This window comes from Bos indicus, chromosome 8, assembly GCF_029378745.1.
Source record: "Bos indicus isolate NIAB-ARS_2022 breed Sahiwal x Tharparkar chromosome 8, NIAB-ARS_B.indTharparkar_mat_pri_1.0, whole genome shotgun sequence".
NCBI classification, from domain to species: Eukaryota; Metazoa; Chordata; class Mammalia; order Artiodactyla; family Bovidae; genus Bos; species Bos indicus.
Genome location: NC_091767.1, coordinates 22,949,011 through 22,962,767, shown reverse-complemented (window position 1 = coordinate 22,962,767; position 13,757 = coordinate 22,949,011). Strand labels below are relative to the sequence as shown.

Below are 13,757 nucleotides of genomic sequence, written 5' to 3'. Positions count from 1 at the left end.
CCACTGTTTCCCCATCTATTTCCCATGAAGTGGTGGGACCGGATGCCATGATCTTCGTTTTCTGAATGCTGAGCTTTAAGCCAACTTTTTCACTCTCCTCTTTCACTTTCATCAAGAGGCTCCTTAGTTCCTCTTCACTCTCTGCCATAAGGGTGGTGTCATCTCCATATCTGAGGTTACTGATATTTCTCCCGACAATATTGATTCCAGCTTGTGTTTCTTCCAGCCCAGCATTTCTCATGATGTACCCTGCATATAAGTTAAATAAGCAAGGTGACAATATACAGCCTTGACGTACTCCTTTTCCTATTTGGAACCAGTCTTTTGTTCCATGTCCAGTTCTAACTGTTGCTTCCTGACCTGTATATAGGTTTCTCAAGAGGCAGGTCAGGTGTCCTGGGATTCCCATCTCTTTCAGAATTTTCCACAATTTTTTGTGATCCACACAGTCAAAGGCTTTGGCATAGTCAGTAAAGCAGAAATAGATGTTTTTCTGAAACTCTCTTGCTTTTTTGATGATCCAGTGGATGTTGACAATTTGATTTCTGGTTCCTCTGCCTTTTCTAAAACCAGTTTGAACATCTGGAAATTCATGGTTCACGTATTGCTGAAGACTGGCTTGGAGAATTTTGAGCATTACTTTACTAGCGTGTGAGATGAGTGCAATTGTGTGGTTGTTTGAGCATTCTTTGGTATTGCCTTTCTTTGGGATTGGAATGAAAACTGAACTTTTCCAATCCTGTGGCCACTGCTGAGTTTTCCAAATTGCTGGCATATTGAGTGCAGCACTTTCAACAGCATCATCTTTCAGAATTTGAAATAGCTCAACTGGAATTCCCTCACCTCCACTAGCTTTGTTCATAGTGATGCTTTCTAAGGCCCACTTGACTTCACATTCCATTAAGTGTGAATGTTACTTTCCGTTAAAAAAATCAAAGTTACAAAAATGATTGGATTCATTATCCTCACAGCTACGTCCTGAGAGCAACATACCACTGGGCTAGAGAAAGTATATTTTTACTTGTAATGGGAAAATTATAAAGATGGGGGAAGGAATTGTAAAATGCATTCTTTAATCAAGTTGCATATTCAGTCTTAATGTGCTTTTTTTAAAGAAAAAGAAAGGAAGTTTTTTATAGTAAGGTTTAATGATATATATATATAAACGTATACAAAATATATTTTTCCCTTAAGTATACATACATAATTTTATGAACAAAATAATTTAATTCTTTATATATAAATAAATAAATATTAAATTAGATAAATGTCCAAATAGATAAATAAGTAGATGGATCAGCTTGAGTATCTGCGACTGAGTAGTGCCTGTAGAGTAGATCATGATGTCATTTAATATACCTGAAATCATTTTACAAATTGATTCAGTTCAGGGCAGGATGACAGCAGAAATGAGAGTCCTTGACATGGCAGCACAGGAGGAACTGTGGTCTGTTGGTTTGTGAGAATCATTTCTGTGTTGAACCAGGTGTGTGTCTGTCCTTTCTCCTGAATCTCTCCTGCAAGTTGGTTGAGGAAGAGAAGGCTCTCATGACTTGTGCTCTGACAACCTCCCAGGCACAAGGGCTGTGTCTCTTCTCTTGCAGATAGAGAGTGAGTCTGTGGAAGTATTTCCTCACAGCCAGGCTGGCATCCTCCTTGAGCAGGGGAGCCCCTCGCAGCCCCTCCTCCTGCCTCAGACAGGCTTGCAGGTCAGTGAGCTGCTGATCCAGTGCAGCTCGGAGCTTGTCCAGGAGGCTCTCGTCCCACGTGGTGGCCGAGCCCTCTGTGCTGAAGAGCTGGAAGGTGTGCTGGGTCACCTCGTGGAGCACAGAGATGGCCTGAGCCTTCTGCAACTGGCTGCCATGCAGCGCCTCCTGGGGGAATGCGAAGTCATTTCTGTCCTGCAGGCAGGAGGAAGGGGAGACCCTTCTCAGTTGTCGCAGGAGCGTCAGGACCCTCCTGTTGGCCAGGCTGTGGGTGTGAGGCAGGTGGCAGCCCAGAGAGCAGATGGCATTGCAGCTGAGCAGCAGCAGGGCCAGGAGGAAGGACCAGGCTGGGGCCATCGGGGACCTTGCAGATGCTTCTGGCCTGGTGAGATGGGTGACTCTGTGAACCTGCTCTCTTTGTTCTCTGAAGACCTTCTTTCAGGCCTGTGTCTTAAATAGGAGCCCATGGTTTCCATTTTATGAAAGTTCCGTCTTTTGTTTTTGCTTTCAATTTGCACTCTCCAAATGGGTTACGACAGTGTTTCGCAAACATTTTTTTCATTATTGCCTTCCCTTCCCCTATTGACAAAGTCTTCTGAGATTTTTTTCCCTAATTACTCCCACCATGAAATTTTGACAATACATTTATGCTGTGGATCCATCTTTGTACTCCATGCATATCTTTATACATAGAAAAGGAAAGTGCAAAGCTTCCTTGTTGTATTCACCCTAGGGTTAACAATGCCATAAAATGAAAGGTGTACAATAAATGTAAAAGCTGCTGAGTTTTATTTAACTTTATGAATGAGTTTGAAGAATGACTTTTAATGGAGAATATTTACTTATATAAATAGTAATGTACCAAATTACATATTCATATGAAATTCATATAAAAATATATAATAATACCACAGTATAGATAGACTTAAAAATCTTTCAAAACTCAAAATCATTGAAAATCTTAGCTTATTTTCTTCATATTTATTTTGAAGTACTTTTAACTTTGTTACATTTCAGAAATCAATTTTTAATTCCCTGTCTGCTGAATATTCATCTAAATTTTATAACATTTCTTTCTGTTTAGCTCTTGACATTCTTATGGATGTTCTTAACGACTTTGATAGGAATAAATAATATAGGACCATGATACCAATCCAATGGAGGAGAGCGAAGAAGAACTAAAGAGCCTCTTGTTGAGGGTGAAAGAGGAGACTGAAAAAGCTCACATAACACTCAACATTTAAAAACCTAAGCTTCTGACATCTGTGGCAAAGAGATGGGGGAAGAGTGGAAACCGTGACACATTTTCTTTTCTTGGTCTCCAAAATCACTGTGGACATTGAGTGTAGCTACAAAATTAAAAGACACTTGCTACTTGGGAGAAAAGCTATGACAGAGCTAGACAGCATGTTAAAAAGAGTAAACATCACTTTGACAACAAACGTCTGTATAGTCAAAGCTATGGTGTTTCCAATAGTCTTGTATGGATGTGAGAGGTGGACCATAAAGAAGGCGAGTGCAGGAGAATCAATGCTTTCAAATTATGGTGCTGGAGAAGACTCTTGAGAGTCCCTTGGATAGCAAGGAGATCAAACCAGTCAAGAATGAAGCTCCAATATGTAAGTAAATGTTAGTTGCTCAGTCATGTTTCATCTTTGTGACCCCATGGACCGTAGCCAGCCAGTTGCTCTTCTGTCCATGGAATTCTCTAGGCAAGAATACTGGAGTAGGTTGCCATTCCCTTTTCCGGTGATCTTCCTGACCCAGGGATCAAACCCAAGTCTCCCACACTTGCAGGTACATTCTTTACCATCTGAGCTACCAGGGAAGCCCTGTACTTTGGCCATCTGATGTACAGAGCCAACTCATTGGAAAAGACCCTGATGCTGGGGAAGATTGAGGGCAGGAGGAGAAGGGGGCTATAGAGGAGGAAATGTTTGGATGGCATTACCAATTCAGTGGTTATGGATTTAAGCAAACTCCAGCAGATAGTGAAGGACAGGGAATCCTGGCGTGCTGCTGTCCATGGGGTTGCAAAGAGTCAGACAGGATTGAGCACAGGATTTAGCAACTCAAAAATAGCAATAAAATATCCTTCCCTTGAGCCCTGGACAGTGTGCTTCTCCAGGCAGCTGTAGGAGGGCCAAGAGCTCTTTTACTTGAGTTCCTTTGGGATGCCCACTTTGGAGAGTTTGCAGTTCTGGGCTCTGCAGATCGTCAGGGTGCAGCATCCTCAGTGAGTCTTTTGATACTGATTTACTACTGGGGGAAAACACTTTTTGTTTTCACAGTGCTGAGAGCTGGAGAGGGAGTCTTGTAGTCCTGCCAGCGATAGTGTTCTCTGGTTGGGAGCTCGGAACCTTGCATTTTCCAAGCCTTCCCTAGAGTTTTTTGTTTTATTTTACAGGAAGGATTCCATTTACTGAAGGACTTCAGGCGAGGAGTCAGCGAGTTGGGGTCGAATTTACAGATTCGAGTCCCTTCTGGTACCATCCAGCAACAGCTCAGAGACAGGGAACCTGGTGGTGGTGATGGGACCTCTGGAAGATGTCCAGGATGTCCTGGGGGTGAGTCAGAGCACGGCCACCACCAGGGCCAAGGCCCGGGGAGCTGTTACTTCCTGCCTTAAGAATATTTATCCCTGTACAGATTAAACTAAAAAAAAATATTTCATGGCCTATTCATGGATAATAAGAAAAAAAAATTTAGAACATGAAACCAACAGATTTCTTCTTGAACAAGTTGGCAGAAAAACTCAGGAATTAAGGGGAAATATTTTAATTCTCAAGATACTGAAATTTACTGGCTTTCATCAAAACATGAAGTTAAGCAAATTGGTTAATTTCACTGCCCCCTCTCTGACTGTTACTGATTAAAGGAATGGTTCATGCAAATATTTGGATCAAGCCATGGATAGGGAACAATTGGCTAAATGGTTAAATGATTTTTAAAATATCCAAGTGTTTTTCAAAATATATTAAAATAAAAATTATTTTAGGTATATTTTTCCCATTATCCCTTGGGAAGAACCAGAAGGCAGAGCATTCTCCCCTGTTGCCTCATTTTTCTTGCTGTTTCCTTTCTTTCATCAGGACTCTTAATGTCCTTTAGATGTCCTTTAGATGGGCCATCATTCCTCTCTCTGATTCAGACTCTACAGTTTTTACTTGTGAGTGCAGATTATCAGTTTTCTTTCTGAAGAAGGGGGTTGAGAGTAATTACACATGACAATTTCTTCTCTGTCATGTATGCTTTGAACGTGAAATATTTACATACAACCTCAACTAGTGGACTGCAGGTGCTAAACGTGCCATGCCCTGGGTCTTGGTTCAGGCTGCTCTAACAGGTCCCAGAGTCTGGTGGCTCATCAGTGATAGAAGTTTATTTGTCACAGTCCTGGGGGCTGCGAGTGTGAGCTCAGGGTGCCAGCAGGGTGGAGTTCTGGTGAGAACCCTCTTCGGGGTTGCAGACTGCCAGCATCTCTCTATGTCCTCGCATGGTGAGGAGCAGCAAGGAAGCCAAGTATCTTGTGAGCCTCATGAAGACAGTAATCCTGTGGATGAGGAATCCCCTCTCATAATCTCCTCTAACCCTAATGATTTCTCTAATATCCCACTTCCTGATATGATCACATGGTGGGGGTAGATTTTAATATATGAATTTTGGGAACATACACATTCAACCTGTAACATGGTAACAAGAAGATACTGTGGCATTGTGTTTATTGCAGATTCATTAGACTATATTTCATTCTTGATATTTATTTGAGGATAACACATTCCTTGATGCTGTCATCCCTCATTATGGCTCATTCATCCTGAATTTATTACTAATTAAATGTTACAATGCTACTGGGAACATGATTACCAAGAACTTGCCAAACAAATTCCACAGACTTTCAGTCTTTATAAAAAATGATGTTGACACCAATTACAAATTCCTTAACCCTTAAAAGGGACACTTAATCCTTCCAACATAGTTGAACCTGAGTTGTAAATATTCTCATTTCCAGGAGCCACCTGCTAAGACTTTATTTGAATAAAACAATCTAATAAGAAAATGGCAAGTCCAGGTTTCAAAACCTATTATGTCAAATTCCAAACTCCACCTCCCTATCCATACCATAAACACTGTGCAAATTGTATGTATTGAACCATCGCTTATTTTCCTATTTCACTAACACACATTGTGCCTTTGTATTCCTTACCTTGCTTTTACAGTACTCTATATTTTCATTAGTTTATCGTCTACCTCCAAATTTCTAGATGAATTGAGCAATAGACAAAGTATCCTGATTATTTTATGTAATAAGCAAAATGAAATTATCAACTGGTAATTCTTTCTGAGAGTCTAAATGTGACTGACAAAGTTAATATTTCTAATAATTATAAAATATCATATTTAACTGTCCAAGATGATTCATATAGATTGCTCAATTAACCGTCACCATAAACTTGAGATGCATGATAGATAAGACCCTTGAGAATTATAGGCATTGCAAGAGATTGGATTACAAACATTTCAGTGAGTCTCTGTAGGAAACAGGCTTCCCTGGTGGGAGAGAATCTTTCAGTGGATTAAAGAATCCACGTGTCCATGCAGGAGAAGGGTGTTAGATCCTGGATTGGGAAGGTCCTCTGGAGGAGGAAATAGCAACACACTCCAGTATTGTCTGGGAACTCCCATACAGAGAAGCCTGGCAGGCTACAGTCCATGGGGTCACAAAGTCGAATAAGACTTAGCAACTAAACAATGAGAACAACTGTAGAAAACACCAAGCTGACAGGGCTCTTGTGGATTTAGGTTAAAAACAATGCTACCAAATTACATGAGTATGGGAAATGACTGGAAGAATAGAAGACGACATATGCTAACAGGTGAAATGTTAGGGATGGAGCAGAGCATCCCCGTTGCCATCAGCAGGGAGACCAGACTTTCAGAAATTCGGCACTTCAGCTGGGTCTCAGTGAAACAGCTCAGGTCCTGCACTAAGCTAAGTTCTCCAAGTTCCCTTTGCTGCGCCCCAGCGGCCAGGATGTGCACCTGAACTCTCAGTAATGCACGGGACGCACCTCCAGGTCCAGCGCCGCGAACTCCCGAGCAGGATCCAGGGAGAACCGAGGAGTCCCCTTCGACAAGAGCCTTGACCCGGCGAGGCGCCGCCATAGCCAAGCGAGCCCGTGGGGCCGCGGGAGCAGTGAGGAGGCTTCCTTTTCGGTCCCACTGCCCAGGGGAGCTTTAATGCTACTTTGCTCAGATTCTTAGATTTCTGCACCTGCCCTCATGTCCACCCTCCCCTTCCTAGGAGGAGATTTTGGCCAGAGTGGTTTACACCGGGCCGTTTATGCTGCGATTGATGGCTGGAAAATAGAGCATGTTGTGAAGTATTTTCAAATTCAGGATTGTTTCTGGGGAGAAAGACTAATTCTTTCAGGGATTCAGGGAAAAGGGAAAGGCACCTGAAGTCTGGACAGGAATCTATGAGATATTCGGACCCTCCAGTGTGAAGACTTGGGACAAGACTGAGACTTAATTTAAAGGGAAAATTATTTCATTTAATATTAATATCAATGGTTAATTTCTCTTGCAATGTTAACTGGTTAAAAAATATTTCAAAATTTATAGTGAAAGCCGTTCAGTCATGTCTGACTCTTTGTGACCCCATGGATTATATAGTCCATGGAATTCTCCAGGCCAGAATACTAGATCAGATCAGATCAGATCAGTTGCTCAGTCGTGTCCGACTCTTTGCAACCCCATGAATCGCAGCACGCCAGGCCTCCCTGTCAGAATACTAGAGTGGGTAGGAATTCCCTTCTCCATGGATCTTCCCAACCCAGGGTTCAAACTCAGTCTCCCACATTGCAGGCAGATTCTTTACCAGATGAGCCATTAGGGAAGCCTAAGAATACTGGAGTGAAGCCTATTCCTTCTCCAAGGGAATCTTCCTGACCCACTCATCAACCTGGGGGTACCTGCATTGCAGGCGGATTCTTATAATTTATAAGTAATTACAAATAACTTAAACTTTATAAGTCTTAAATATCAAGTTAAGATATTTTCTCTAAGACAAAACAAAATGTTAAGTTCTTGGCTTCAGTAGAAACAAAATTATCAGTAATGTTTCCAAAATTGCTTCCTAGTTTATCTCACTTCATTGTATGAGCCGTATTTGACTAACAATGCCAAAGAATGCTAAAACTACCTCACAATTACACTCATCTCACACGCTAGTAAAGTAATGCTCAAAATTCTCCAAGCTAGACTTCAGCAATACATGAACCATGAACTTCCAGATGTTCAAGGTGGTTTTAGAAAAGGCAGAGGAACCAAAGATCAAATTGCCAACATCTGCTGGATCATTGAAAAAGAAGAGAGTTCCAGAAAAACATCTGTTTCTGCTTTATTGACAATGCCAAAGCCTTTGACTGTGTGGATCATAATAAACTGTGGAAAATTCTTCAAGAGATGGGCATACCAGACCACTTACCTGCCTTTGAGAAACCTGTATGCAGGTCAGGAAGCAACAGTTACAACTGGACATGGAACAACAGAGTGGTTCCAAATAGGAAAAGGAGTCTGTCAAGGCTGTATATTGTCACCTTGCTTATTTAACTTATATGCAGAGTACATCATGAGAAACACTGGGCTGGAGGAAGCACAAGCTGGAATCAAGACTGTGGGGAGAAATATCAATACCCTCAGATATGCAGATGACACCACCCTTATGGCAGAAAGTGAAGAACTAAAGAACCTTTTGATGAAAGTGAAAGAGGAGAGTGAAAAAGTTGGCTTAAAACTTAACATTCACAAAACTAAGATCATGGCATCTGGTCCCATCACTTCATGGCAAATAGATGGGGAAACAGTGGAAACAGTGGCTGACTTTATTTTTCTGGGCTCCAAAATCACTGCAGATGGTGATTGCAGTCATGAAATTAAAAGAAGCATGCTCCTTGGAAGGAAAGATATGACGAACCTGGACAGCATATTAAAAAGTAGAGATGTTACTTTGTCAACAGAGGTCCATCTAGTCAAGGCTATGGTTTTTCCAGTGGTCATGTATGGATGTGAGAGCTGGACTATAAAGAAAGCTGAGCACTGAAGTATTGATGCTTTTGAACTGTGGTGTTGGAGAAGACTCTTGAGAGTCCCTTGGACTACAGGGAGATCCAACCAGTCCATCTTAAAGAGATCAGTCCTGGGTGTTCATTGAAGGGACTGATGCTGAAGCTGAAACTCCAATATTTTGGTTACCTGATGAGAAAAGCTGACTCATTTGAAAAGACCCTGATCCTGGGAAAGATTGAGGGCAGGAGGAGAAGGGGACAACAGAGGATGAGATGGCTGGATGGCATTGCTGACTCGATGGACGTGAGTCTCAGTGAACTCTGGGAATTGGTGATGGACAGGGAGGCCTGGCGTTCTGCAGTTCATGGGGTTGCAAAGAGTTGGACATGACTGAGTGACTGAACTGAACTGAACTGATGACCCAGTAACTATTGTAAATAATTAATTTCAGTTTACAAAATCCCTTTTTCTCTCATTTCTTTCAAACAAGGGTCTTCCCTTGTGGCTCAGACAGTAAGGAATCTGCCTGAAATGCAGATTCCAGATTCCATCCTTGGTTGGGAAGATCCCCTGTAAATGGCAACATACTCCAGTAGTCTTACCTTGATCATCCCATGGACAGAGGAGGCTGGTGGGCTACAGTCTATGGGGTCACAAAAGAGTCAGACTTTACCAAGCAACTAAACATAAAACGGTAAAAAATTCAAGAAGTTCACCTTGATAATATTTAATAAATAAAACATTGTTACAAATTTAATGAAATAAAAATGTGAATGTATTTGTTAAATTTTAATACAATGTAAACAAAAATATTTTATGTGGAAAAATGAATATGAGGAGACAAAAGAATAAATATAACAAAATAAATAAGCAAACAAACAATACAATCAGGGCAGTCTTCACTTCAGGACTGATGCACCTGCAGCCACAAAAATTTATATATATTCATTTACTCCTGACAAAGTATTGGCTGAAGTAATTCAATAAATTTTGTGGCTAAAGCAGAAATTAGAGTCTTCTGAAATGGCCGCAAATGAGTGTGCAAAGATGATGGGGCATCTCAGTCAGTGAGAGTCATGTCAAGGTGAGTTCAGGTCTACATCCATCATTCTTAACCTTTCTTGCAAGCTGGTTGATGAAGACAAGGATCTCATGATTTCCACTATGACGATTTCCCAGGCACAGTCACTGTATTCCTTCTCTTTCAGGTAGATATGGATGCCCTGGAAGTACCTCTTCACGGCCAGTGTGGGGCCCGTCCTTCCCAGGGCAGAGTCTTCCTCTCCCGTCACTGTGCCCAGGCAGGCATCCAGGTCGTCCAGCTGCTGATGGAGTCCAGTGCGGAGCTGTTCCAGGAGGGTGGTGTCCCAGGCAGCAGAGGAGCGCTCTGTGTGGAAGAGGTTGAAGGTCTGCTGGAGCATCTCGTGGAGCACAGAGATGGCCTGGGCCTCCTGGAGCTGGCCACCCTCCACCATCTCCTGGGGGAAAGCGAAGTGTTTTCTGTCCTGCAGACAGAAGCGAGGGGAGAGTCTCCTCATTTGGCCCAGGAACCTGAGGTTCTGCCTGCCAACCAGCACATGGTTCTGAGACAGGTCACAGCCCAGGGATCCTCCAGAGCTGTAGCTGACCAGCACCAGGGCCATCAGTAGAGAGAGCACGAAGGCCATGGGGAAGATGAGGCTGCTGCTGGGCTGGCTGGGACGGCGTCTGGAGGAACCTTGAGGTAGGTTCTCTGATGCCACTCTTTCTAAGCAAGGCCATTAAATAGGGAACATGGTAGTTTTCATTTTCTAGTCATTTCTATACACTTTTACTTCCTTTTTTGATTTTCCTGTATTTATTCTGAATATGGTCAAAGAAATTATCATCAGTCTAAACTATTAATTTTATCTATTTCCCAATAACTTAAAATGTACCCATCCAAATGGATATTTATCAATCAAATGAGAAAGGTCTTTGTCTGACATCAGAAATGATGTAGGTTTCTTAGTACAAACATTATGACTCTTTCTCTTTCATATGTAAATGTAGCTCTTCTCTGTTCCATGAACAGATCTTTGGCCCTGATCCTAGGCTCAATTTCTGTTTCTTACTTTACTTAGGAAGGCAGGCTCTGTGTTTATCAGGGATTTACCACGTCACTCTAGCAAAGAAACTGTTTGAAACAAAGGATGGGTTTTCTTGAGTGTTTGATTTAGAGAAGAGGCTGATTATTGTGAGTCCATGAGCTCCTCCCATGTTTCTTTTCCTTCTAGAACACATTCCTGCAGGTCCATGTGGTTGTGCTTCAGGGAACCACGAAGGCAGGACTATTACAGACATCACGCTTGCTTTCACCATTTTCGTACTGGAGACCTATTGTCTATTGCTGGCCCGGCCATTACCCCTACCAAGAATTCTGGTTCTTCTCAGATAATATGGGTGGGGAGACTGTAATTCCAGGATAATTGTATTTCCCCAGCAGCACCTCACTCACACGGGAGAGATCACATGGAGCCACCCCCTGTCCTCTGGAGTGACAGAGTCCCCTTGCTCACCTGCTGGGCTCCCTCCCTTAGGGCAGGCTCACCACATCCTGAGGACTCAAAGATCTCCTTTCTGTGGAGGGCTCATTTACTTGTGAAAATAAATCGTCTTCCTGAACCATCAACTCTCACCTGCAGTGTTTGTGTGAAGGACCCTAGTTCTCAGTGGTGACCTCCTCTTCTCTGACCCGTTTCCCCACGTGTCCAAAGTGTCAGCAAAGCTCAGTCCTTGAGAGCAAAAGTGCGTTTGTGCAAGTTGGTGGAGGAATTTTCAACTGCAGTTATTTTGCTTTTAGTAGATAAATAATATCTACCCTGCTAAGTATAGTTTTTATTATTCAACTCTTTTACTTAAACTGACACTTGTTCTGCTCAAACTTTCTGAGCTGGAGGATGGAGATTCAGTATTGGTGTTGTCTCTTACTGGAAGCTTATGTCACAGAATCTAGTGAGTTACAGTTGTTCATTCAGGCAGTTGATTCCACCAGGCATCTCTGTTCCTCTGTCTCTGTTCCTCTGAGAATGCAGGGCAGTGAGACCCAGCCTACTAGATCAGGAGAAATAGTCTTCCTTCCTTGAGTGTAATTTTTCATTTAAACTTTTTATATTCACTTAGTGACTTCTTTTGGGTAGGCTCTGGGAGTTGGCAGGAGAAGGCAATGGCACCCCACTCCAGTACTCTTGCCTGGAAAATCCCATGGACGGCGGAGCCTGGAAGGCTGCAGGCCATGGGGTCGCTGAGGGTCAGACACAACTGAGTGAATTCACTTTCACATTTCACTTTCATGCATTGGAGAAGGAAATGGCAACCCACTCCAGTGTTCTTGCCTGGAGAATCCCAGGGACAGGTGAGCCTGGTGGGCTGGCTGCCGTCTCTGGGGTCGCACAGAGTCAGACACGACTGAAGCGACTTAGCAGCAGCTGTGAGTTGGTGGTGGACAGGGAGGCCTGGTGTGCTGCAGTTCATGGGGCTGCAAAGAGTCAGACACGTCTAAGCGACTAAACTGAACTGAACTGACTGAGTTATTGGGCAAGATTTGTCTCATTGCTCCTGTTGTGGTTGCAATTCATGATGACGTAAGAACAACAAAGGGAAGTAAAGAAAGCCAGAGGGGCTGTATCTCTATCACTTTCAAGACGTCAGATTTTTTTGTTTCTCTTTGCAACTTTTCTAGAAAGTAAAAGTGTACAGTTTTTTTTGTGGGCAACAAGAAAACAAGAGTAAGTCTCAATGTCATGAATATGAAAGAAGAGAAGTGGTTTTCCCCTGACCCAGCATGCATTGGAGAAGGAAATGGCAACCCACTCCAGTGTTCTTGCCTGGAGAATCCCAGGGATGGGGGAGCCTGGTGGGCTGCGGTCTATGGGGTTGCACAGAGTCGGACAGGACTGAAGCGACTTAACAGCAGCAGCGGTGACGTATTCTGAGTTAGCAAACTGCAGTGCAGCACAGCTGGGGACAAGTCTGAGGCAGAGGGAAACGATGAGGCCAGTGTGAACAACAGAAAGGCTGGGACAGGGCTGCTTCTTACAGAAGCTCAAAGGACAAGTCCTTGATCGGTTGACTGCTGTCAGCTTTGTAAGACCAGCCTCCTAATTTTTCTTTTCTTTAATCAACATTTGGTCAGTATAAGGGGAGAAGGAAGAAGTAAAACTCACCAGCTCACAAGAGACAGACAATCAGAGCCCCAGTTGCTTGAACACTAATCCTCTCTGGCAGGGTCGACAAAACCAGCCTTGCTGAGCATCTGCATAGGTGATAAATCCACTTGGGCAAAGAGAATATGCTTTGAAACAACTAGAATGAAAGGAAAGTAAATGATTCCAAAAGATCCTGATATTAGTCTAGCTAATAGTAGTTATGACATTAAAAATAATAACTGAATTTTGTTGATTACTAATCCTAATGATCTCCCTAATATTCCAGCTCTTGATACTATCACACTGATGGGTTGGGTTTCTGTGGGCTTTTAAAGAATTTTTAAAATATTTATTTCATGTGTTTATTTGGCTGAGGCATGTCTTAGTCGATGTATGCTGGATCTTGGATCTTGGTTGCTTCGTGCAGGATCTTTACTTAAGCCATGGGAAGTCTTGCTTGCCATGCAGAACCTAGTTTCCTGACCAGAGATCCAGCTCAGGCTCCCTGCTTTGGGAGCATGGAGTCCTGGCCCCTGGAGCATCAGGGAAGTCAAGGGGTAGGGTTTCAATATATGAATTTGGAGAACACACACATTCAGTCCGTAACATGGTAGTAAGAGATACCAAGGTATTGTGTTTATGGCAAGGATTCATTAGGATCTATTTCATTCTTGATATTATTGAGGAATAAGAACACATTCCCTGATGCTGCCCTCACTTCTCATGGCACATCCATCCTGAATTGATTACTAATTAAATGTTACAAGACTACCATGGACATGATTACCAAGGACCTGCCAGACAAATTCCACAG

The 13,757-nt window shown here is 42.7% G+C and overlaps 2 protein-coding genes across 2 annotated transcripts; both read right to left on the bottom strand.

The window, feature by feature from the left end:
• Nucleotides 1-1,466: 1,466 nt before the first annotated feature.
• LOC109562659 (interferon alpha-H-like) lies at nt 1,467-2,063 on the bottom strand. The gene has a single exon (XM_019965687.2). It carries the CDS (start codon nt 2,061-2,063, stop codon nt 1,467-1,469), a length of 597 nt encoding a protein of 198 aa, XP_019821246.2.
• Nucleotides 2,064-9,856: 7,793 nt separating this feature from the next.
• LOC109562658 (interferon omega-1-like) lies at nt 9,857-10,444 on the bottom strand. Its single transcript, XM_019965686.2, has one exon. It carries the CDS (start codon nt 10,442-10,444, stop codon nt 9,857-9,859), a length of 588 nt encoding a protein of 195 aa, XP_019821245.1.
• Between the last annotated feature and the right edge of the window lie 3,313 nt (nt 10,445-13,757).